Genomic DNA, 25,737 nt, shown 5'->3' on the forward strand with positions numbered 1-25,737 from the left:
TGTTATAGAGAATATATCATTATTATTATTATTATTATTATTATTATTATTATTATTATTATTATTATGAATGGCTCCAAAATTTGAAAGAAGTCGAATTGCTTTTCTTCTGTTTGGCCACTTAGCGTCGCTGTGTCCATGGGGTTTGGAGTGGAGGGCAGGCGTCAAAGGGAAGCTGATTGGTTAATGAGCCGCCATCTTCTTCTCTGATTGGCCACAAAAGTGTTGGAGAGGCGGTAATGACACAAGTGGGAGAGGAGAGGAGAGGAGAGGAGAAGAGAGGAGAGGAGAGGAGAGGAGCATCCTTCCTCACAGCAGCGCATCACAGCATCCGTCAGCCTTGTGTGCACGACCGTGCAAGCCTGCCTTTCTCTCGTTGACGATGGCGATGTGCGGAATCCTCAGCAGTGCATGAGTGGGATATTGCTTGTGACGATGGGAGAGGACTGGCGGATACTCTTTGGAGTCATGCTGCCCACTTTTACGGGCGTTCTTCTGGGCTTCATCACTTCAGTGTGTGCAGTAGAAGGTAGGTAGCAGCGCCTGTCAGCAATTTGCAATTACAGGCTACTCATTTGACACTTCAACCTATTCACGTGTAATAGTCCAAGTATACTTGAATGATGATGTCTCATTTTATTCTGGAAAGTAAAGCAAAGCAGTGAAATTGCAACTTTCAGTGGATCATGTTGTTCCATTTTTTCTCAAGCAAGCAGTCACGAGACAAATGTTCCTTTCATTCCTAGAATGTTGTTTGTCCCCTCTAATGTGCATGCACACACTGGTCCCAACATAAGCTACACAATCTAATGACAGAGCTTTAGGAAAATGTATTTCCTTATAAAGATAAGACTGGGGGGGGGGGGGGAATCAGTGTTTATTTCTTTTGCTTAGGTTGGTGTAAAACTGCAGTGCAGCCTATGAACACACAGGCAGGCAGGCAGGCAGGCAGGCAGGCAGGCAGGCAGGCAGGCAGGCAGGCAGGCAGGCAGGCAGGCAGGCAGGCAGCCAGGCAGCCAGCCAGCCAGCCAGGCAGGCAGGCAGCCAGGCAGCCAGGCAGCCAGGCAGGCGTTGCTCATGGTTTTCCCTCTTATGTAGTGAAATAAAGTAAGTGAAATACGAGCAAAGCCTAACATGGAATGCACTGCAGCTTTGTCTAATATTAGAGACACCGCCTTGCGATTCAAAAGGATAATTGTAACCTGCAGCTTCTGTGATGAAAAATCAGCCAACATTGCAATTGAAAATGTTACGCTTGTACGACTGGACAGAACACTGACATTTAAAATAGCTTACGTTTTTTGATCAAGTCCACCCACAATGCAATTTTTATCTTTCAATTCCAAAAGCCTCGTGTTCCAAATTGAAGGTGACAACTTAATCATTTATTGTGAATATGGTGTATGGTTGTTGATTTCAAAACGTAATTAAGGCAACGTAGAGTAGAGTAGAGTAGAGTAGAGTAGAGTAGAGTAGAGTAGAGTAGAGTAGAGTAGAGTAGAGTAGAGTAGAGTAGAGTAGAGTAGCGGCGGCGGCGGCAGCCTGGAGTGCTGCCATTCATTCAACAGCAACTAGGTCCAAATAATCTTTTGCTGTTTTGCTTTGTTTTTGCTATTTGAGGCAAGCTTTCCTTTTCTTGGCTGTCCTTCAGATGATTTGGAAACAAACAGTTGACCAAGATGTAAATCTGTCATATCACCATTTTCCCTCCCACACTCTAAATACGTTGACGGTCAAAGTTTGAGTGCGAATGGTGGTTTGTCTGTTTGTGCCCTGCGATTGGCTGGCGACCGGTGCAGGGTGTTCCTCGCCTGCTGCCCAAAGACACATCCGCCCGCCACCCTGGTGGTGAGGATGAAGATATCACCATTATTTATGACCGACATTTTCCGTTAGGGCATTATTGCTAAAAGTAAACAACTGTTTATCTGATGAATTTGTATTTGTTTCATTAGTTGTATGTACGTACGTGTCCTGGTTTCTTCCACCCATCCCTGCAAAATCCTGCGTCTCTCCATCTTCTGACACTACTCAGCAGCAGCGGCGGCGGCAGCAGCAGCAGCCGCCCGTGGTTTTTGTTCATCTTCCTGCTGCTGCCTTAAATAAAAGTGTGAGCCAAATCCTCTGTGGTGTTCTAATGGTGTGTGTAATGACAGACTCTGGCAAGGCTCCCCCATTAGGGCACAGGAAAATGCATTGGTCTATTTTCGCTCAGCGCAGTTTGCGGGTAGGAGACGAGACGCACGCGGCTTCGAGGAAGAGGTGCAGTGTGGCTGACGGCGCCTCGTTATGCCATTCCACTTGCCCCATAAACACATGCAAGGGCTAAAGTGGCACTTGGTATGCAATCCACCCAATGGGCTCCATTTTGCTGGAATAAATGAGCTACCTCCAAGTGTCAGGCTCGCTCGCTCGCACCTTTGCCACAAAATAGGGCAAAGATGATGCATTCCGTACAAAAGAGGAGCTCTGCACACAATGGCCTATTTCATCCTCTTTTTAACAAGGCAATGCGTATTTGGAGCAGGACCATCCGTGTTCTCCAGGGCCGGGCCGCTTATTAAAAATGATTGATCCGGCTCTGCGATGGGTGGACCCGCCTTCTTTCCAGTATTGTGCACAATAGCTGACATTGATTTCCAAGCACCGTGATCAAAAGTTGCAACTTTGATCCTTTGCCTTTGAGTGTTCAATTCATTGATTTGCGTGTGACTGTTTCTCTCTCATGTTGATAAGTGACTTTGGCAGCCGAGCAGAGAGAGACGCCGGCCGGCTGGCTGGTTGCTTGCTTGCTTGCGCTCCAAAAAGGAGAACAGGTGTCCTCTCGCATCTCCCGAGACTTTGTTGTTGGCAAAGCATTCTCTTCTGAATTGTCTTGTGTGTTCAAGGATCGCCGTTTACAGATTCACTCAGCATTGTATCTCTATTGGAAAATGTGCAAATGAAGAAATGATCAGAAAATGAGAAAGAGAATGAATGGCTGTTGAAGAGAGACAAGACAAGACAAGACAAGACAAGACACGACACAACACACCCTTCCCCAGAATATACATACTACGTAGTGTTGTCTTAGCTAGTGTCACCTATTCCTTAACCAGATTTTTATTTCTGTGTGATTTTTCCATAATGGGGCAATTTATATGTAAACACGCATATAGTATGAAGAATCAGTTAGGTCAGTCGTGTTGTTGAGTGGAAAACTGCACTCGCTGAAAAGAAAGATAAACATACTCAGCGGGCACCTCCGAGTGGACCCAAGTGGACCATGACAGAAGTGAGGCCCATCGTACGCGTACGTAGAAATGCTACTCTGCTCTGCTCTGCTCTGCTCTGCCCGCTCTGCTCATGCTCTTTCTATATTCACGTTATCAGTGTGACAGACACAGAGCCCGAGCGGTCGCTCACAAGATCCTTAACACGCTTAAGCTTTCATTCCAAGTATGAAATCTGTATTCTCCTTCAGCATTTTGAGTAGTACGTTGGTTTGTGTTTTGTCATCAGCCCCAGAGCAATATTGACTTAGTAGTTTTGGGCTTCATGCACTGAGATGGCAATCCAAATCCTTGTATGTGTGTCTTGTATTAGACACGGCACTCACTCACTCGCTTTCCCAACAAGACAGCTCCATTGTTAACTGCGATGTGATGAATGAGTTCTGCTTGTGTGAAAATATTTCCTTAACTATGAATTTTCACATCTTTGCTGTGAATTTTCACGCAACTTTTTCATGGCGCTCTACTAATTGATGATTCATGTCAGTTGCTGCACAGAAATTGATAAAAAATTAAAACTATTGAAAATTCTACAACTTCAAACACATTTGAACAAATCCAGTGATGCTCCATATTTGGGTACATTGTCTCTTGATTTTTCTTTGTTTGTTTTAACAAAAGTCTTTTCTGTGCTTTGGTCAAGTTAGTTGCTGTCACGGGCAGCGACAAACGTATTCCAAATTTGGGCTCTGTGGGCATTCTGGCCTGATGATGATGATGATGATGATGATGATGTGTTACTTGGGATTGGGCACGCTGGCAGCCTCTTGTGTTGTGGGCATATGGTCTCGCAGAGCCATGCTGGATGAGGACGCCCGCGTCAACAAAAGGGAAAGGAAAGGAAAACGGGCGTCGGCACTGTGTCAGCCATAGCGATGAAGAAAAGAAAAAGAAAAGATAGGATGATGCATACAGATGTACGTAGTCTATGTAGAAAAAGGGTTGCATATCGCAGTGCAGTGCTGTCAATCCAGGGTCACCATGAAATGCACTTCTCCAAATGATTTCTAAGCTGCTATTTTCGGATGCTTATGCAAGTTGTTTTTTGCCCAATTCTGCAGCTGTTCCTCTTCTCTTGTTTACGTGCAGCAAAAGCAGGGCAGCATTGAGTCGGGGGAATGAGAATGCAAATTTGACTCGGGCAGCATGACAGTCAAAATTCCATCAAAGGTACAAGAAAAGAGTTTAGCTTCATGAGAAAACAATCCATCTTTGTGGAAGCTTTCATTGCCTTTTTACTACCCTGTCATTTAATTGAGCAACTTGTCGTGGACGCCCTTGCTTTCTTTTCGATTTGGACTTTGGTTTGACAACTACTATTTGTTCTCTGTTGTTTTGGCTTCTTATTTCACTTTCCATCTGTGGCTTTATCTTGTTGACTTTTTTGTTCTTTTTGAAAACGCCTCGCCTCCCTTTTGGCCTCCTCCACTCCAGTAATACAGTAGGTCGACCTGCAGCATATCACGTTGGCGTGGCCGAGAGCTCGATACCGTGCGAGCACGTGCCACCTCGTCTCCACCCTCTGTCTCAGTGAGGTGCAGGATGGCAGTGAAACGACTGTCAACAGATAGATAGCTGGATAGAAGCCGTCAAGGGAGATGCAGAAGATGCACGTTGGCATGATAGTGTCCAAATAAAGTGGCCTCAACATGATGTTGAAGTCAGCAGAGACAGGCTCCAATACGCCCACAACTGTTGTAGCAGTAATGGATGGATGTTGAGTTCCTCATCTTAGAAAATGCGTCACCTGCAAGCTTCAAAGTAGGTTGTAAAATGCTCATGAATGGTCATTTTCTCCACAGTGTTTGAAAGTGATGCTTATTTTCTGCTGATCCAATGTCTTTTCAAACTGCTGAATGGACTCTTCTGATGCGGGTGAGACTTCTTTTCGTAGCGCTGGTTGCTAACCAGGTACAGCTGTGGAAAATGTGGCATTTATAGTCTGTCTCTGCAGTCGGTTATCGAACACGGACGAGCTACAACGATATCGTTTGATCAAATACAAGAGCAGGATGAAATCTTCTGCTTTTAGAAAGAACAATGTTCACGTTTGACCAACGCCAGGGAGGTATTAACAATGTGTTCATTATCCTGGTTGTAATTTCAAACAGCTCTGTATCCCACTGAGAGAGAGAGAGCTCTTTCACATGAGAAGCATTCTTGGATACTGGGCGACCAAATGCAGCTTGGACCAGCTTGGTTTATCGGAAGAACTCAAAAGACAGACTCAGCAAACCGACATGACTTAACAAAACGATAGATAACATGCCTGACTGACTAACCCAAACGGACTTGAAAACGACAGGAGCCAAAAGACATCGAGACAACAACAACACAATGATCCGAAGGGGCGCGAGGGGCAGCCGGGACTTATATACACGACAGGTAACGAGAGGCAGGTGAGAAGAATCAAACTCGTCATGGGCACACGGGAGGGGAGGGGAGGGGAGGGGAGGGGAGGGGAGGGGAAGGGAGGGGAGGGGAGGGGAGGGGAGGGGAGGGGAGGGGCAAGCACACAGACTGACAGACAGAAACCATGACAACAAACACCTAGTGGAACGGCTGGGGACGAGACGTGACAGATACAGACTGCCCAGAGCCTTTTGTGATACTGTGTCACTCACTCACTCACTCTACTTGAAATGGTCACCAAACATCTGTGAGGCTTTTAACATGTCATCATGGATCTATTGAGGTTGTTCAATTCTGCCAACACACACATCTCCTGTACACCCAAAGTAATTGGCACTCATTTGGTTGGGGGGATGCAAGGCTAATTAGCATACCATGATCTGATGTTACAATTTCCAGCAGCACTTGGAGATCACAGCCAATCTAAGAATACAATTGGGTGGGCAGCTGTAGTTTGATGGCTTCCTCGCGGGCCTCAACAAGCTTTTAACAGCCTGAGTGCTATCGTAGCTGCTCCATTAAATGGTTTACATTTCATGTCGTGTCACAGCATGGATTGTGGAGGTGTGGCTGGCTGGCTGGCTGGCTGGCTGGCTGGCTGGCTGGCTGGCTGGCTGGCTGGCTGGCCGGCCGGCCGGCTGGCCTGCTGGCTGGCCGGCTGGCTGACTGGCTGGCTGACTGGCTGGCTGGCGGGCTGGCTGGCTGCAAGCAAGCACAGCCTACAATATGTCAAAAGTAATTAGGCTGATGATAGTATTCCCTATTCTGCACAAAGAAATGTGTGCTGTTACTTACAATGATGATTCTAATAAAGCCATGAAACACAAGACTACATTTGGTTCTCATTAGACTTAAACAATATTGCCTCATTTGTAAGCACACCTGAGCAGGCAGGTTCTAGAAAAAGGTGCATTTCTAATATTGGCTCAATTCTGTTTTGGACACCATCAGTCGGGAGAGACTGTCGCTCTCTGCTAGAACAGGATACAAGGTATGAATGGATTTTTTGGTTGTTGTTGCCGCCGTATCGGTTTCAAGCCAAACACACTGAAGACCTTGGTGCTTACCGCTCTTCAGTCTTCAGATGCCATAGTGATGGTCCAGTCCAATTCCTGGTATAGGTTGCATATTCTTGTTCTGCTGCTAAGCAAGCCCTGAATTCAAAGCCCTCTTTGACAATTGTAGTCCTATTTCTTATGTTGAAATTGTACCGTGAATCAATCTCCCATGAATTTTGTAGAGCAACAACAGAGACCTTAGGAATGAATGGCCAAGGCGAATACCGAGAACTAAACGAATCCCAAAGCAGCTGCTTTTTTGTCATGGAATGTTTGTTGACAAGACACCAGCGAATGCACTGAAGCTACAAATTGGATGGTGACAATTGTTACTGTTTGAATAAGCTTTGCTCTGTGATTTCTGACAGTGGAATACATTCGGCGTGACAAGCATTTCATTTCCCCAAATGACCTTCATTCTCCAAGGAGAGCTGGAAAAAAAAAAAAAAAAAGATTCTGCTGTAATTAGGCGAGCTCACTGACAAAAAAAAAAGAAACAGCCAAAGTGAAGGGGGGTGGATAAAAGAGACGAGTGAAGTTGGGGAGGCTGTGAGGAGGAAGGGAGATAATGAGAAGCAGGGTGACAGCATGAACAAATGCACGAGCAGGAGGAATCAAGCGGCTTGTTTGCCTGCGGCCGGCCGCCGCCGCCTCTCAGTGTGATGTCGTTCTCTCGCCGTGTTTTACTTCCAAAGGTTGGATGGATGTTGGGGGCTTGCGTGATGTATGTCACTTGAGCGCCGTTTAGAAGCAAACGGATTGGCTTCAAAATACTTGCAAAATGCAACTAGCTTTTTATACGCTGCATTTTGCTTGGATCATACGTATATTTGTTCCTAATGGCCCTTTCTGTCCTTATTTGTTGTGTTCCAGATACAGTGATGGATACAAGGACAGCAACAGCTGAACTGGGCTGGATATCGTTCCCTGCCAATGGAGTATGAGCATTTTTTTCTTTCTTTGGCAGATGGATACGTGAGCATGAGTGCGCTCGTGTGCCGAACGAATAGTTTGAATACACTTTAGAATGAGCTAACGTTGAGATGAAAGCGGATTAACACGATTGCAATCTTGCCAAAAGACAGATCCATGTCCTGAAAAAAAAACAACACCAATAATCGTTTGGATGATACCGATATTAACACGACGAATATAGCTGTAGCTTCATCTTCAAACAATCAAATATTTCAATGTAGCGGGGTCAGATGAAAATATAAAAAAGTGCTCGGTGACGACCTCCAGACACACGCTTTTTGGTTTTCTACTATATGAAATCTTGGCGCTTCAGACCAGGGCGAGGGAACCACCAGAGGCAGGCTGTTGAGCCTGGGTTTTTTTTTTATCTCTCCAAATATATGAATAATAAATCCGTACCGAATGGGGAGTCGGCGGGCGGCACGCTGGATCGCGCGCGGCGCGGCCTCCCTGTGTGTTGCTGTTAATAGCTGCGCAACACGGTGCAGCGCCGAACAAGACAAAATATGCAGATGAAGAGAAGTCGCTTCAATCTAGAGCAAGGTTGAGTAAAGTCGCTAAGCATTTTTCTTCTCCCATCTGCCTGCTACCATTTTGCCTTCCATCCATCCATCCATCCATCCATCCATCCATCCATCCATCCATCCATCCATCCATCCATCCATCCATCCATCCATCCATCCATCCATCCATCGGCATCCATCCATCGGCATCCATCCATCCATCCATCCATCCATCCATCCATCCATCCATCCATCCATCCATCCATCCATCCATCCATCCATCCATCCATCCATCTGTCATCCATCCATCCATCCATCCATCCATCCATCCATCCATCCATCCATCCATCCATCCATCCATCCATCCATCCATCCATCCATCCATCCATCCATCCATCTGTCATCCATCCATCCATCCATCCATCCCAGTGGGAGGAGGTGAGCGGCTACGACGAGAACCTCAACACCATCAGGACGTATCAAGTGTGCAATGTGTTTGAGCCCAGCCAGAACAACTGGCTCCTCACCACCTACATTGACAGAAGGGCGGCGCTGAGAATCTACGTGGAAATCCGCTTCACCGTACGAGACTGCGCCTCCATCCCCAGCGTCCTTGGCTCCTGCAAAGAGACGTTCAACCTCTACTATTTGGAAACAGACAGGGCCGTGTCAGAGGCCGTCCGAGGGGTGGAATATTGGGCCAATGCCCCCTTTCTCAAGGTAACGTATTTCAAAGATTATGGCGGAGGGCCGGAAGCCTTCACCACACCACGGTGGCTTTTGAAGTGACGCTTCGCTTCGCTTCGGAAGCCCTAACCCTCACCCAGGCGGCTAAAAGCTCATGCAAATAACAACGCAAGCGCTCGTCGGATCTTATTGCTTTTTCTGCTTGTGTCTTCGGCTATAATAGGTGGACACCATCGCAGCGGATGAGAGTTTCTCCCAAGTGGATTTTGGCGGCAGGTTAATGAAGGTGAACACAGAAGTTCGGAGTTTTGGCCCACTGTCCAAAGGGAAAGGCTTCCATTTGGCTTTCCAGGATCTGGGAGCTTGTATGTCCCTTCTTGCTGTCCGAGTTTTCTACAAAAAATGTCCCAGCATCGTTCAGAACTTTGCTTACTTTCCAGAGGTACGGAACGGACCCAGTTGCTCTTTGGAATTGTCTTTGGTGACATCCTTTGGTGTACTTGTTTTTTTTTTTTAACGTGCAGACGCTGACCGGAGCAGAATCGACATCGCTTGTCATTGCTCGAGGAAGCTGCATCCCCAATGCAGAGGAAGTGGATGTGCCCATCAAACTTTACTGTAACGGCGATGGCGAGTGGATGGTACCCATTGGCAGCTGTAGCTGTAAGGCGGGTTATGAACCAGACAATGACAACTTGTGCAGAGGTGACTCTTTCTTTTTATTTGATAGCTCCCAAATGTGCCTGGAAAAAATGGGAGGGAGGGAGGGAGGGAGGGCTTGAAAAGAACCATTCCTCGTGCCTTTCTACACACGTACTCGCTTGGTAAAGGTGATTCCAAAAGGAAAGGGAAAGCATGTCAACTCCACACAAAGATGATATGTCCTCCCAGGTCTTCAGGCTTTGAAGCAGACGTGCTAAGCAGTATACAAGCACGCTAGCACCTACAGTATTATCTTTGAAGTCCCTGCTTGGTCCATTAAACATCATCAGTGATGCATGCGCCTCTCAAGGCTGGCGGAGAGCAGAGGAGAGTCATTTCAATATGAATGCTCTCCCCAAAATCCAGTTTTTCTGCTTATGAATGGATAATCACAAGCGCAGACAGATTCTCAGATGTATTTTTGCTAAAGGAAGTAAGCCACCGCAGCGCAGCGCAGCGCAGCGCAGCGCAGCCTTGGCACCGAAATACTCTTCATCCTCTTGTGTTTCTCATTTGCACTGCCTTTTTATCTGCCCTCTTTCCCCATTTCCTCCTCATTTCTCATTTTCTTTTGAGACTAAGCCATTGTGTGTGTGCACATTTCTCTTGGTGTGTGTTCCTGTACATGTGGTGAAATGATAAGTGAGTCTTTTTCATCCCACACTAATTAGGAAAGTGCAAATGAGTTCTGTACCATGAGAGATATAGTATGACAGTAAGCAAAAGGGAAAGTGGTTGGTTGGTTGGTTGGTTGGTTGGTTGGTTGGTTGGTTGGTTGGTTGGTTGGTTGGTTGGTTGGTTGGTTGGTTGGTTGGTTGGTTGGTTGGTTGGTTGGTAAAAGAAGCATTTTAAGGTCACGTGCGGAACAATGATCAGTCAGTTGGTCAAAGTCACTAAACGTGTCGTAATTCCTCCCTCGGGGGTTTGCATGAAGTGCCGCTCACTTTTGCTCAAATGCACTGATGAGCGAGGTGACCGTCGTGGCTTTTGCTCTATCTTCTTTTTCTATTAGGCCGTATTGATCCTGGCACGGACCGATAGAGCAAATTTGCCAGTTTAGGTGTTTGGCGATTTAATGCAGCGCACGCAACAATATTCTACTGACTAAGACAGAGCCACGAAGCGCGTTCCAACTGGGCACTTCTATAGTGGTTGTCCATTTCACGTGATAGTTTGCTAACTAAATAGAAAAGAGCAAAAGCAAAGGCTGCCGCGACAGGTCATAGTTTGAATGAGCTTTGAAAGCCAGAGTCTGTGTCTGCGAAGACGACTAATGGCTGTACATGTTGCCATGGTGACGCAACGCAGCCAGCGCATAGCAACTGGTTGTCGAATCAATGACCTTGACAAGCCAGGTGTCTGTCGGCCTATTCAAACGGACATTGAAGATCTTCAAAGGAAGGCACAAAAGTATGTTTGTGTGGAATAGTTGTAACTTTGGCTGGTTTTGAATGGACTTCTTCCAGCTGCATGAATGACTTGGGGAAGATGTGCACTTTCCAACCCCTGATGATAGCTCAAGGAACCGCAGTGCTCTTGTTCATCTGCATTTTTCAAACCTTTCTCCATTTCCCTAATTGAGACAAACACAATCCTATTTTGTTTTGACTAAGTATTATTGAGCTCCAAAAATCCACTTGAAGACACTTATTTGTGTCGATTCTATTTGGTACTTGAAATGGGACTGACGTTTGACAGCGACCATCTACAGCAGGGACAGCACATCCAATATAAATGACAGCGCTGCAAAGTTGGCTTTTGCGGGGGTGGTGGCGGCAGAGGAGCTGCCTTCCACACATTGTCGCAGACAGAGCATCTACTGAGTGAGGAACCAGAGTAAACGTTTTGGTGCCATTTTGGCTTTCCTAACAAAGTGCTTCTCCCCAATGGCTTGAAGTGCTCAATTGCTCTGGAAACATTTCATGGCAAAAGAGTGCAGTCTCTCCATGACTGCATCCTCTATGCCATGGCCTTTTTCATTGCTGCACTTTGGGAGCGAGCAATGGTAGACAAAAAAAAACAAATTGTAAGGGAAATGTCAGACTTGGATCAGGGAGAGGACTCGGTCAGATGCAGAGCGCCAACAAAAGGTATTTATTCGAACAGGCTGGAGACAGCAAAAAACCAAAAGTGCCCCCAAAAGAGGGAAAAACAAAGCTGGAGACAGCAAAAACCAAAAGCGCCTCCAAAATAGGGAAAAACAAGGCTGGAGACAGCAAAAACCAAAAGCGCCTCCAAAAGAGGGAAAAACAAGGCTGGAGACAGCAAAAACCAAAAGCGCCTCCAAAAGAGGGAAAACACAGTGGCAAAAAACAAAAGGGAAAAACACAGAGCTCAGGCTTGACAAAAAGGTACATATGTATCTTCTACACTAGGTTCTCTAAAGTGGTATCTGTAAGTCATGCGATCGCTGGTGCTCAAGACGGGACAAGATGCACCAGCGCAGGGCGAGGGGAAGACGCCGGCTAAATACACACGCAAGGGCCAGGACACAGGTGCAGACAATTAGGACCAAGGACTCAGGTGCACGCAATTGGGATCAGGGAAGACAAGTAGACGCACAGAGGAAGCACCCACAAACTGAAACGAAACGAGAGTTACCAAAACAAAACAGGAAGTGACAATACGACGAACAGGACAAGACAACAACAACCCACAAAACATGACAGCATGATAGCAAATTGACCAGAACAGGCAGGCCACTGCTGGCTATTCTGTTGCACGCTGCGCTGCGTTGCGTTGGAAACAACGGGATATTGATGCTCTCACTGCACACACACTGGCTTCATCGCAACATAGTATTTTTCATGGAAGTCACTTACTAGTTGTGAGAAGCTGCGTTTTGAGCGCAGTTTGTTTGTTTGATATCTCCTAACAGCCTCAAATGGAGTCTGCTATTTGATTCGGCTTTCATGAGTCCTTCAAAAGCAAGCCTCCAATCTACACTGATCTTATCCTCCATTACAACACTGCTATTTTCTGAGGACATGACTTAGAAAGTACTTCTTGCTCCCAACATGTTCCTCCTGAATGATGAAAAAATGCAAAAATAGAGGCGCCCCGTCTTTAACTATTCATCGATGCATTTCAAGTGAAAGGGTCAAATGTCAAACACATACAAAGCACTCTGACCCACAAAAGAGGATGAACGCTATCAAGTCTTGCGCTGTCTGTCGCTACCTAAAAAACACATTTGGGGCTGTTCTAAATAATGTGCACTCACCCAAAATTGCCCTTACAAACTGCTGTTGGCTAACTTTGTTGATTTCATCTTAACATTTCCAATTTGTCGCCAGCTTGTCCGCAGGGCACCTTTAAATCATCCCAGGGGCCCGGATTATGTCAGCAATGTCCACTCAACAGCCGCTCCACCATCGAAGCGGCCTCCCTTTGCGGTTGTCGCAATGGCTACTATCGGGGCGATATGGACAAGCCGCACGACCTGTGCACCAGTAAGTCCCTCTCCGCGGTACCGGCTCATCGCACGTCTTACTAAATTGGAACAAAATGGAAAATATCGCATGTGCAAAAAAAAAAGAAACGCATTTCAGATCAGCATGAAAAATGTATTAAGGGACACTTAAGGCCATCTGTGATTAAAATGTGCATGTCACATTCCACTGGCCTTTCATTGAAGTGACTACGTGTGGCCGCATTGCTATGCAAGACGAGGAGCAGACTTAGAAAGGCGCTCTCTATCGCAGCTCCGCTGAGACGTGGTGGAAGTAGGTTGAGACATGAATCATTTCAGTCTGTCTCTGCAGCCAGTCACATTGTGCATGCGTGTACCTCCTCTCCTCCAGCTTCCAACACTTACGTATGAGGAGGGCGTGCGCGCAGGATGTAAGTCGATGTGTATATACGTATATATATATATATATACGTGTATATATATTGGGATTCTGCAGCCCAAATGCCTTTTGTAGGCCATTGACAATGCAAAGAATGGGGAATTGGTTGAGATGTGCACGTCCTCGCTGACCTAGATAGCACTCCATGGTTTTTAGGGAATTTCAAAGGCGGTTCATGTACAGTTCACTTTCACTGCTGAAATCGGTGCTAATCCTTGACCGTTGAAAAAATCCAATTCCAGACTGAGGAAAGAAACCATGGCGCATTCTGCTGCCATCTTCCCCTGGTTTCACTTGTATGCAAATGATTTGAGTCAGCAAGTTGTTCCAATGACCTCATTTGGCCTAAATTTGAGTCTTCTCACGCACTCACATATCTGACATACAGCTCATGCATTTCACCTATGACGCTAAAAATCCAAATAATCGAGACCCCACGCAGCTTGTGTGCCACACCACTCATCATCTCGGGTTCTTTCATGGAGGTAATCTCAAAGTAATATTGGAAATGCTTTTTGCCTACGCGCATAACAAAATACTTAGCCGCTAGCGCGCACAGTACACGCAACTCACTGCAGCGTGCGCATAAATGGATGCTTATGGAAGAAAAATCTGGTTTCCAATGATTTTTTTTTTTCCTCCCAATCTTGCTCCTTCTCCAGGCGTCCCTTCAGGTCCTCGTAACTTGGTCTCGGTCGTTAACCAGACGTGGGTGCAACTGGAGTGGCATCCGCCGCGTGACGTGGGTCATCGCCAAGACTTGACCTACAACGTGTTGTGCCAGCGCTGTCACAGTAGCGAGCGACGGGTGTGTCAGCCGTGCGACGACAGCGTGGCCTACGTTCCGGCTCGGAGGGGCTTAAAAGGAACCAAGGTGGAAATCAGCAAGCTGCGGGCCCACACCTCATACGTCTTTGACATCGAGGTTTGTTTCGCGTCACCACCTAGCAAAAGACATCAAGTCCTTTAATACAGCAAGCAGCGCATTCGGTAATTGTCATGCCGGTGCCAGAGCACGCCCGGCCGGCCTTGTCGGTGTCTACTGTTGTGTTCCGTCCCTGTCCAGTCAGTGTTCCTGTTGTCTGGTCTTTCTCCCGTCTGTGCGTTGGGTTCCCCAGCCAGCCAGCCACCCACCCAGCCACCCACCCAACCATCCACCCACCTACCTCCCTTCCAACTCCCTTTCCCTTCAATAAATCCCGGTTCAAGCTGCATTTGGTCGCCCTGGCTCAAAACATTGCCGACAATAATAGCGTAAATGGTAAAGGTGCTGTTCATTTAGTTGCACAAAGCAGAGTTTTGTTTGTATTTATTTCAAGCAAAATGATGCACTCGAGTTCTTGTGTTGGAAAATGTGTTTATCATGTTCTACCCCATTGAAATGGTGCTATTCTACAGGCGGTAAATGGAGTTTCCAATAAGAGCCCTCATCCTGCCCAGCAGGTGTCAATCAACATTACAACCAATCAAGCTGGTGAGTGCAAAAGCATTGTGTGTGTGTGTGTGTGTGTGTGTGTGGCCATCTGTGGGGTGTGTGTAATCGTACCCTGGGGCAATGTGGATGATGTGAGTAAAGGATGGCTGGGGGTGGGTGGAATGGAGCTGCAGCCTTTTAATTCATAAAACATGTTGAGCTCAGCTTGTCATCTCTTTCCCTGTGTGTTGTTCCGGCAGCTTTCATCGTGCCACTGCCTTCCTCTTAGTTCTTGTTCTCTTTGCCTGGCCTGGCCTGGCCTGGCCTGGCAGTCAGTCATTTGTATTATGCATTTTAGCAATGCTTAGAATGTTATTTTTTTTGGATTGCCTTTGTTTCTCATGCACACACAGCCACAATGTGTTTCTATTCCATGTCATGCAACGTAAAAATGCCAGCAGCCAAAGCATAGACCTGAATATTCCATCATGGCCAGCAGCCAGCGGCTGGCTGGTAAAAGCGGCTCCCCCGTTAGTGGCATCTTGTTTGATGTCTTTACACTTACATTGTTGTGTGCTAACTGTGTGCACCTGTGTGTGTGTGTGTGTGTGCATTTGAACAGCTCCCTCCGTGGTACCCATAATGCACCAAGTGAGCTCAACCTGCCGCAGTTTCTCATTGTCGTGGCCGCCCCCTGAACAGCCCAATGGAATCATCCTGGACTATGAGATACGATACTATGATCAGGTATATTTGGAAGGTTCCTGTGCTTTTTCTGTCCGCTTTGTTTCATTGCTGAAACAAATAAGCCTTCACTCCTCTACTGACTGGCATGTACAGAAAAACAAATAACTTTGAATACGCTCATTGACGGCAATACGGCTGGCTGTGTGTAAGGGCTCATTTTCTTATCTCTTGTCAGAGCTCTGACAACATCCTAGGTCGATGTATACAGTATGTCTGTCTGTCTGTCAGTCATATATTTGGCTAGTATTTAGTTCATTATCATTGGCTGATATTTGATGGCTTCAGTATGCAGTGCCAAAGTATAATATGAAGTCGGTCGGCTATTGGAGCTAAAAGTGAGTGCTGCTTCAAGTGACGGATGGGGTCATTTCATTTGATTTTGGCTCTCTTCATAGATTTGAATTTCATTAAGAAACCCACACACAGTTAGGAACATATTGAGCTGCTTGATTGGTGGGTGTATGTCTTCTCACTTTCATGAGCACAAGTTTAAAGGGATGTGATTGAATGTGTTCAAGATGCACTGCAGGAAGCAAAGCTGGCGTGACCTCCATCTTCCAAAGAGCACGAACATTTAGGCTTCAAGCAAAATATGAATGAATGAATGAATGAATGAATGAATGAATGAATGCTACATTAGTTAGGTGGCTCTGAAGAAGCAAAACACTAAAACAAAAGCAATCAACACGACAGCAAACGGTCAAGCATTTGTGCTTGATTTCATTTCATACGTCCAATGAGGTACGACGTTAGAACGTCACATTCAGCATAGCATATCCGATGTCAATTTGAAAATGCTTTAGAAAAGAAAGAGAAACGAGCGGCAATCTGTCAAAAGCACGCTTGAATGTTTCATTATCATCACGTTTTGTCATTTCACTGGTTGTTCTTTTTCAAATCATTGATGACAATTTCTTTTCTCTCTTCTCCATTTCCACCTGGTCAAGCCCTCCTCCTTACTTCCTCATCCGTTGCCTTCACTCTTGTAGATAAGGAGGCTTGAATTCCACAAATGTAATATGGCACAGAGTGGTAGGATTTTTTTTTTTCTTTTTTTTTTCTTGCTTATCTCTGGGTACCAGACCTTCCATCCCAGATGGGGGCCAGCCTAACCTTCCCTCTGTGGCAGCCCCCCCCCCACCTCACATTAAGACCCAATTTCTGTGGTCACTTCCAATTTTATAATTCTTAATTTTTCACAGATAAACCTTTATGGGCAAGCATATGGCCTCATTTTTCATTTGTATCCGATTCATTGTTATTGCTCGTGTGTTTGGAAGGAATTCTTTGCTCAGTTATGTCAGGTGTAATGACAAGCTTCCATGTGTTGTTTTTTTGTTTTTTTGTTTTCTCGGCAGTTCTAGTATTTCATATTCGAGCCCAAATTGCTTTGAGCTCATTCTACATCCCCAAGCCTAATTTTGTCGATATTCTCTTTTTCCCTCCATCTTCTCGGCCTTTTGTATTCATCCAGTATGATTTCCACCCCCATCTTTCTTGCCATCGTGACATCATCTCTATCATCTTTCCCCCTTTTTTTGAATTCATCACCAAAATATGTAGTGAGCCTTCCTGGAAGCAGAGAGCTAGCGTGTGGTCTAGTTGGGCTTGAACCGACTCGCCCTGGGCACTTGCTTCTGATACGTTATCAACAAGATGGGCGCTAATGGAAACCGAGGTTTTTCAGATAAATGTGTCCATTTGGACTCTTTGGAATTATATCTTAAATATATAAAACTGGAGAAAAGGGCCACAGCAATATTTGTGGAGCGGGCTCGAATTGGATAGACAAATGAGGTGTTTCCTGGAGGACCGTGGCGATTGCCCGCAAATGATTAGAAAACAACCACGAATAGCTCTATCAAAGAAAAAAAAATAGAAGATGAACATTCCATGCAAATGAGGTAAAAGGCAGTGCTACTATGTGCGCTATTGAATTTAGCAATTTGTCACGCAGAGTCTCTGCTCTTTGCAGATACATACGTACATACGTTCCAGGCCAGGGCATACGTACGCCAAAGCATGAAGGACATGATAGATTTTGAGGGGAAGGGATGGGATGGAAAGTTCAGCCAAGGGTGAATAGTCTTCCTTCCTTCCTTCCTTCCTTCCTTCCTTCCTTCCTTCCTTCCTTCCTTCCTTCCTTCCTTCCTTCCTTCCTTCCTTCCTTCCTTCCTTCCTTCCTTCCTTCCTTCCTTCCTTCCCCACAGTCTCAACCGTCCAACAGTTCGCTAGTTCGGAGCCAGACCCCCGGTGTGATTGTGGAGGGGCTGAGGCCAGGTACCGGCTACGTGGTTCAGGTGAGGGCTCGCACCGTGGCCGGCTACGGAGCCTACAGTAAAGAGATGCTCTTCCAAACGCTCACTGATGGTAAGTGTGTGGGTGGATGGATAGATGGATGGATGGATGGATGGACGGGTGTGCTGCTAGAGTGCTGTGGAGGTGTGTGCCTGCCCGCGTGCGGAGGAGGAGGGAGTGGGATCCGCATGCACAATCATGGCACATGAGAGCTTTGGCCAGATTGGAAATCAGTCTGCAAATGTGTCAATGTACCTAACCAACATTCTTTATTCATATGATTCATATTAGGGTTCCAACAATTCAGTGCAACAATTGAATGAACACCATTTGGATGTTTTTGCAGAGGAGTTCAAGTCAGACCTTGGACAGCAGCTCTCCTTGATTGCAGGCTCCTTAGTAGGCGGAGTTTGTATCGTTTCTCTGGTAGCCATCGTCATCATGTGTACCAGGTGATTCACCCCGAAAACCAAATGCACTTTGCCACGCCATTGGCTGCATGCCTGCCTGCCTGCCAGTTGGGAAGATTTGCACATGGTGTTTGACATTCCTACTGTTGGCTTTACAACGTATATTATTCCCAACACCTACCTTGCGTCCATTCCTAAATGTTTTTTCCTGTAGGAGAAGGCAATTGAAAGAAAGTGCCTTTGGTGACAAGCTGCAGCAGTACAATGCTGAGGGAGGTAGGAGCCATCCATCACACTTTTTTCTATCAATCATATGAGCGAGCACAAGACACGACGAGGCTGTTTGATGATATGGACCTTTCTTTTTTTTGTTCCTCTCTCAAGTGTAAAGCTGTGCTTCTCCTTTGTGTCATTAGAGGTGGCGCTGAGAAGTGACATGTTTAGTGGTCCTACGCCCACGGTGACCTTCCCCACCATGTCCGATGGTCACAGTTCACCGGGGGTCAAGATATACATTGACCCTTTCACCTACGAAGACCCCAACGAGGCTGTTCGAGAGTTTGCCAAGGAAATTGATCCCTCGTGTGTCAAGATAGAGGAAGTCATCGGCTCGGGTAAGCACGCTGCGCGGACCTGAACCCACCGAGGTGGTTAACGCGAGCACCAACGGCGAGTATCGTATTTGTTTTCTTTTTCAACGACTCGTGCGTCAATATTGGCAAGTTCCACCGCGTCCGTACATTCTTCCCGATATATGGATTCCGAGGCCACATTGGCAACGCTTCCGAGAGACAGCCTGTCACTTGAAACGGCAGATAAGACCAGACTAAATAAAGCAATTTTACATGTCAGTGAGCATGAGGCGGGAACAAGCCATTCCAATTATTTGGCTGTGCTTTGAAGTCGATCAAAATTTGCTTTCATTTATGCTGGAACATCCAGCAAAGGATAATAGGTTGTGTCAATGCTGCTGCTGCTGCTGCTGCTGCTGCTGCTGCTGCTGCTGCTGTGGAAAACTGGGTTGGATGTGTTGCATCTTTTGTATTTTAGCAAAGTAAAACTTTGACAAGCAAAGCAAATGAAATTCCTATCAAAAGCTAAATCCTCTCAGGGAGCTCGTATGTATGGACAAATGTAAACATGCAATCATCCTCCTTTGCCATGCCCAATCACATTTGTGCTCAGCCCTACTGAAAACAATTCCAGCACTTGATATCAGCCATTGAGCATACGCGCGTGATACGGAGAGAAAGAAAGGCTCACACTTTGAAGAATTGGGCCGCAATCCAAAAGTCTATTCTCTGTAACAAAAAACGAACCCAACCGCCTTCATTGTCTTCCAGGAGAATTTGGAGAGGTGTACAAAGGGCGACTAAAGCCTGTGGGCAAAAGAGAAATCCCTGTTGCCATTAAAACGCTGAAGGTGGGCTACTCTGAGAGGCAGCGGCGGGACTTCCTGTCTGAGGCCTCAATCATGGGCCAGTTTGACCAACCAAACATCATCAGGCTGGAAGGCGTGGTCACCAAGAGTCGGCCCACCATGATTATCACAGAATTCATGGAAAATGGAGCTCTTGACTCATTTCTCAGAGTAAGTCACATGCATTTGTTTATTTAGTATTTACAAGTACAAGTTTGAATGCAGCCGATCGTTAGTATCGGTATCATGAGTAAGGTCTGTGCAATGGAATCATTGTAGCAAACCCTTCAATATCATTTGATTGATTGATTGATTGATTTTCTGGGTCAAAAAAACGTAGGCACAAAGAAATACACACATATTGAGAAACAGATGGCCAAGGAAGACCTTAGGTGCTTTTCCAGAAAAAGACAAAAGCGAGAAATAAGCTCCTGCTCTGTTCTTCCTGCCAGCACGCCGTCCGTCTGTCCGCTCATCAGTCCATCCGTTTGATGCCCTTTCTAGGCACTGCTAAAAACAGAAAGAAAACTGTTTGATGCTCAGTCCTCACACTGTGATCTCTTTTGACTCACGATTCGTCTATTGACACGTTCACACACACACGCACACGCACTAGCTCCAAGCCTTTGTGTGATGTCAAGGTGCTCCACGTTGTCTCGTCAGTTTTTTGGGTTTAGTTCCCCTTTTTCCTTTCAGTCGTCGTGGGTTCTTTGTCTCCGTGTCATTTAGTCGCTCTTGGTTTGTAGTCAGTCTGTCAAGTGAGTAATGACCACTCATTCTTACCTTTTCAATTTTGAAGACATCCGACCTGTATTCATTTGGGTCCATCCTCATTTCATCAATCAAAATGACACATCCCTTTTTCTTGACGGCAAACGCAGCACAAAGCGCTGTACGGAAACACACGTTGAAGCATACGCGTGCTGCGTAGTTGTTGTGCACATGATTGCTATTTTCTCACCAACCTGCTGACTTTTGCTTAAGTGTACTTGTTAGGCACGCTGAATGTTTTCACCTGCCAGACCTTGTGTTGTGCGGAAAAGTCGAAAAATACCCGTGTCTCGCTGTGCGCTCTTGCAGCAAAATGACGGGCAATTCCCAGTCATCCAGCTGGTTGGTATGCTGAGAGGCATCGCTTCTGGAATGAGGTATACACACATGCACACGCATTGACGGATTTCTGCTATCGCAAGCCATTCCAGATGAAAGCTTATGCTTTCTTTTGCTTGTTCTGTTGAATGTCATTTCTTAAGCAATTTGATGTGGTGATCACAGATAGACATCATTTGTTGTGCACACATCAGCAAAGTCAAACAGCAGTTGCAACATCCGTAAGAACGCCCCGTAATCCTCTCTCCTCGATCAGACGTCCGTAGTGCTTGGCGAGCCTTAAATCCCGTTCCCATTTCAGGCAAAGATAACACGGAAATGGAAACACGCAAAATCCCATGTCACTTTTACAGCGAGCGGGAGATTCCTAATCAATCACGTGGCTCGCTTGCTCGCAGGTACCTGGCCGAGATGAGTTACGTTCACAGAGACCTGGCGGCTCGCAACATCCTGGTTAACAGCAACCTGGTGTGTAAGGTGTCTGACTTTGGCTTGTCTCGTTATCTGGAGGAAGATACTTCGGATCCCACATATACCAGTTCACTGGTGAGCGCACGCATGCACAGTCTACATTGATGACTGTATGATGTGCTCTGTGTTGCTCTCTTCTTCTTCTTCTACCTCTTGTCTCAGTCATTTGGAAATGGCTCAGACTTAAATGCGAACGAGACTTGACCTCTTTGGCACTTTTCATTCAGGGTGGGAAGATCCCGGTGCGGTGGACCGCCCCAGAGGCAATCGCCTATAGGAAGTTCACATCGGCTTCAGATGTTTGGAGCTACGGGATCGTCACCTGGGAGGTCATGTCGTATGGCGAAAGGCCTTACTGGGATATGAGTAACCAAGATGTAAGTTGCAACGTGGCCTCTTCTACTCTGACCTGGAAAAATGCAACCAACGCTACAGTCGATCGAGCTGTGACAGAGACAGTAGAAGGAGAAAGGCATTTTTATTATGGCAAAGGCAGCGCATAATGATGAGGAAAGGATGTGCTAGGGCTGCAGCTAACGAGCCTATTAAGTATGCATGAACCTCCTGAATCGCTGCACAAGTCGCGCACACACACACACACACACATATACTACGTACGTATATCTGCAGCTCGTGCCGCAAAATATTTCCAAACTGAGGGGACAGAATTGAAACTGTCAGTGGGGTTAGCACAGGTGCAGTGTTCAGCATGAATTAATCATGAATCCACAGACCTGTGATGTTGCTACTTTGAGTGACAGCAATGCGTAGAGTGATTTTTAAAAAAAAAAAAATTTAAGCTTAAGAAATGCGTCAGGGTCACTCAGAGTTCACCTTGAGCGCAAATTCCCGCTGCAGTCGTGCCGTGGCGTGCATCGCGGTCGTCTTCCGAGTATTTTGACGCCGGCTTCTAACTTCACATGATGAATTTTAAGCAGTCTGACTTGTGCTTTTTGAAAAGGCAGCTGAAAAGCTTCGAGGCAAATGCTATCAAAGAGCCTGGGAGTAGGCGGAGGGAGATAAAAGTGGCTTTTCCGGCTCAATGTTTTCACTAGGAGACGACGGTGCAAATACGTCCCCCCTCCCCCGTCTTGTATTGTTGATACCCCAAAAATCTCAAACGGCTTTCAAATCTGGAAGCGTCCATTCAAAGCTACTGTACCTGCTCAACATCAGACACCGCAGCGGGCCGAGATGAATATTTATTTTCATTTCCTCTGTGATTGCAAACAGTATTGCAGCATGGAAATGGAAATATCTTAACTCATCTCCATTTCTCGATAAACGGTTCGGAGCAAGTCGAAAGAAACTGTAATGAACGATTGAATTTGGATCATGTCTTTTGATTTTCCATGACGAGCCCTCTCAGCTTAACCGATGGTTCTTCCTATTTGCTCCATGAAGCGCTTGTTGTATTTTTTCACTCCTCTCGATGCCACTGTAAGAAATGTCATCAAATGGCATGATTGGGAGGAGGCACTAAGCTACTGTGCAAATGTCCCAGGTGATCAATGCCATCGAGCAGGACTTCCGCCTGCCGGCTCCCATGGATTGTCCGACAGTTCTCCATCAGCTGATGCTCGACTGCTGGCAAAAAGACAGGAACGCTCGACCAAAGTTCCCGGACGTTGTCAACATGTTGGACAAAATGATCCGCAACCCCGCATCCCTGAAAGCTGCCAGCAACAATGTTGCGCCAGGGTGAGTGAGGGCAAATGTCAAAGCATTGAAATGGCAGAATTTTCTTCCACCTTGACATCTCTCCTCCTCCTCCTCGGCCGCCGCCAGTCCTTCCCATCATCCTTTGTTAGATGGCGGTGCTCCAGATCTGAGCCGCTTGAACTCTGTGGAGGAGTGGCTGGCTGCACTGAAGATGAGCCAGTACAGAGAGTCCTTCTTGGGATCGGGCTTCACCTCCTTGCCGCTCGTCACTCAAATCACTGCCGAGTACGTCTTTCTTCTCTTTTCTGCTCCGTCTGGCCCTCTCGGCATGCGTCAAGCAAGCGTGCATCTTGTTAGCTGGAGATCTGGCAGCGAGGGAGGGAGGGAGGGAGGGAGGCAGGCTGCTGGCTGGCTGGCTGGCTGCTCCATGCGTGCATCTGTCTGCCATTCAGCGCCGTCTTTCCCTTCCCTTCCTTTCCCTTGCCTGGCTGGCTGACTGGCTGCTCCCTTTTGTTATCAGGGTGCAAATGAATGGCTGTATTTTCAAAATAATGATTACTCCTTTGGGTTCCAGCAGCGCTATTATCCATTGCTTCTCCTCCTATTTCATATGTTTGCTTCTGCTGCTGTTTGCAGTTTCCTACAGTGTATTTGCAAACATGGAATAGAATACGAAAAAATGTTCTGTATAACGCACTGCAGTTGCTCTTCTTGCTGATGAGTTATTTCTGAGACTGACAACGTCAGCTCACACTTGTTTTTGTTTTGTCAGAGACCTCCAAAGGATCGGGGTATCTCTAGCCGGACATCAGAAGAAAATCCTGAAAAGTGTTCAGTCGATGAGGCGCCACATCGATGAGCAGTCTCCTACCGAATCTGTTTAATGGCCAGTGTTTTTTGGGAAGGGCGGTGTGCTCTACTTTTGCACGTGTCCACGCCATCCCTCCCCTCCCCTCCCTCCCTCCCTCCCTTCTTTTTCCTCGCCAACACTTCTCACTTCCGTTTCAACGTCATGTCTCGATGGAAGCGATTAAATGCACATTTGCACGGTCAGCAGCTCTTCAAGTGGTTAAAAAAAGGATCTGCTCTTTACAAGCCCTGATCTGCTCTGACCTGCATAAAAGCCCGTTTCCATTTGGCAACTTTTGAAGTTTGATTCAAGGACAGACAGCGCCACCTTAAGTGTACAAAGATGCTAGGAAGGGGGAAATACGTACATATCTCCAAAGAATAACCAATGGTGTCAACAAAAAACTGTCCAAAAAGCACAGGAACTGGTTCTTGTGTAAAAAGATGAAAAGCGAGAACCCATGGTTAAGTGAAACTCTGACCATCTTCTTTCTCTTCATATTGAAGAATGTGTACATATTATGATATGGGCTGTTTATCTGCAAATTTGTCTTTGGACTGTGATTACTGTTCTTCACAATGAGCTGCTGTGTTTGCATTAACAACCAACTTTGACATACATTTCCTGGTGTCTCCTTTTGATCATTAAAAGAGTAGATCACAGCTTCCATGCAATGGCTGGCCTACTTGAATAATTCATTCAGAGTACGGCTGTTCAAATCAGCACAAATACTCTCTGAAGCCCAGAGAGTATGGGAAAGACGCATTCAATACAAGGTTTATTGATTGATTGATTTTTTTTTTTGACATGCAACTGACAGGCCACAGTATACAACTAATGTATTCAAATGAGGTCTTCCTGTTGTGCACAAAATGCAGTCGATGGCAAAGGCTCATGCCGTTTAGCTGCAATAGCGACACTTGACAGGAGCTCAGTCATTTCTTTAGCACCTGAACACGTCAAATGTCACATGTGCAAATCAAGTGACTTTCGTACTTGTGTGGATGATGATGATGATGATGATGAAACCTTTGGATGAGTCTGATTGTTCTACTCACTGCTCATCCCATGGGACATTTGTGAGCAATGGATGGATGGATGGATGCATGTGGACTGTTTTGGAAAAGCAACCACTGGCAGGCAAATCCAAAGCCTTTAGATCTGACAATTGTGTCATTTCAACTTTTCAACCAAGAATACGGGCAAGGCCCATCTTTTTTTTCCCCTCAAAGCAGCAAGATCCACACGGACTTTGTTGGATAACTAACAATTGAGGAACCCTCTCAATTTGCTGCAACAGCTGCAAAGGCGAGGAGTCTCTTCTATTTTCTGGGAGAAAGAAAAGAAATTTGAAGTTGTTATTTTCAGTAGGTTTTGTTTTCGCATGACTGAAATCTGTGTTTTGTCAAGCACCACTGTTTTTCACTGCTTTGTCTTTTTTTGTTAATATCTTACAAAAATGGAAAGTACGGAGTAGGGAAATCTTCCAGTTCATCTTCCACCAACAATGTGATCAAATACTTCTGATTTAAAAAGAAAAGAAAAAAAAAACATGACATACAAGCAAATAAATGCTCATTGAGCATTGGAAAAATACAAAAATGGTGCCAAAATCATTTCTTTGATGTCATTCAATCAGGTTTTCAATCCTCAAGGATATGAATGACCTCTGACCTCAGGAGCCCAATGCTCCAGGGTCGTCCTAATCAGGCAGGCCGTGATCATTCATCTCAGCTGGTGTTTTTTTTTTTTTGTTTTTTTTTATGATGAGATCCACTAATAGGGGCTCTGTTCATTTTTTTCCAATTTGTACCAGTCTGATCAAACATGCTCTCCGGCCGGATGTGTTATGCCTTTGCAATTATTTATTCCAACTTGCTATGTGTTCTTTCTTG

The 25,737-nt window shown here is 46.0% G+C and overlaps 1 protein-coding gene across 5 annotated transcripts; it reads left to right on the forward strand.

Moving 5' to 3' along the window:
* Window positions 1-148: 148 nt before the first annotated feature.
* On the forward strand, window positions 149-25,356 carry LOC125976128 (ephrin type-B receptor 1). Of its 5 annotated transcripts, XM_049732041.2 has the most exons (20): window positions 167-529; window positions 7,616-7,680; window positions 8,650-8,940; window positions 9,131-9,349; window positions 9,432-9,612; window positions 12,906-13,061; window positions 14,123-14,385; window positions 14,859-14,934; window positions 15,497-15,621; window positions 17,832-17,991; window positions 18,266-18,371; window positions 18,544-18,605; window positions 18,746-18,943; window positions 19,673-19,920; window positions 20,830-20,897; window positions 21,258-21,405; window positions 21,558-21,707; window positions 22,835-23,031; window positions 23,119-23,277; window positions 23,765-25,356. In XM_049732041.2, exons 1-20 carry the CDS (start codon window positions 412-414, stop codon window positions 23,874-23,876), a joined length of 3,102 nt encoding a protein of 1,033 aa, XP_049587998.1. In that variant the 5' UTR covers window positions 167-411; the 3' UTR covers window positions 23,877-25,356. The 5 variants fall into 5 exon arrangements, with proteins under 5 accessions (XP_049588000.1, XP_049588004.1, XP_049588003.1 ...); XM_049732047.2 differs by lacking the exons at window positions 17,832-17,991; window positions 18,266-18,371; window positions 18,544-18,605; ... (6 more) ...; window positions 23,119-23,277; window positions 23,765-25,356 and adding exons at window positions 16,569-16,653; window positions 17,096-17,245 and having other exon boundaries at window positions 151-529; XM_049732043.2 differs by lacking the exons at window positions 18,266-18,371; window positions 18,544-18,605; window positions 18,746-18,943; ... (5 more) ...; window positions 23,119-23,277; window positions 23,765-25,356 and having other exon boundaries at window positions 149-529; window positions 17,096-17,983.
* The last annotated feature ends 381 nt before the right edge of the window (window positions 25,357-25,737 follow it).

The sequence above is a fragment of the Syngnathus scovelli genome, chromosome 10 (assembly GCF_024217435.2).
Source record: "Syngnathus scovelli strain Florida chromosome 10, RoL_Ssco_1.2, whole genome shotgun sequence".
NCBI lineage: Eukaryota > Metazoa > Chordata > Actinopteri > Syngnathiformes > Syngnathidae > Syngnathus > Syngnathus scovelli.

Excerpts from the sequence above, each read along its gene's own strand:
- LOC125976128 (XM_049732041.2), top strand. The coding sequence starts at position 412 with ATGAGTGGGATATTGCTTGTGACGATGGGAGAGGACTGGCGGATACTC. Across the intron at positions 13,062-14,122 it reads GCCGCACGACCTGTGCACCA|GCGTCCCTTCAGGTCCTCGT; the intron begins GTAAGTCCCTCT and ends CTCCTTCTCCAG. Across the intron at positions 18,606-18,745 it reads GCAGTACAATGCTGAGGGAG|AGGTGGCGCTGAGAAGTGAC; the intron begins GTAGGAGCCATC and ends TTGTGTCATTAG.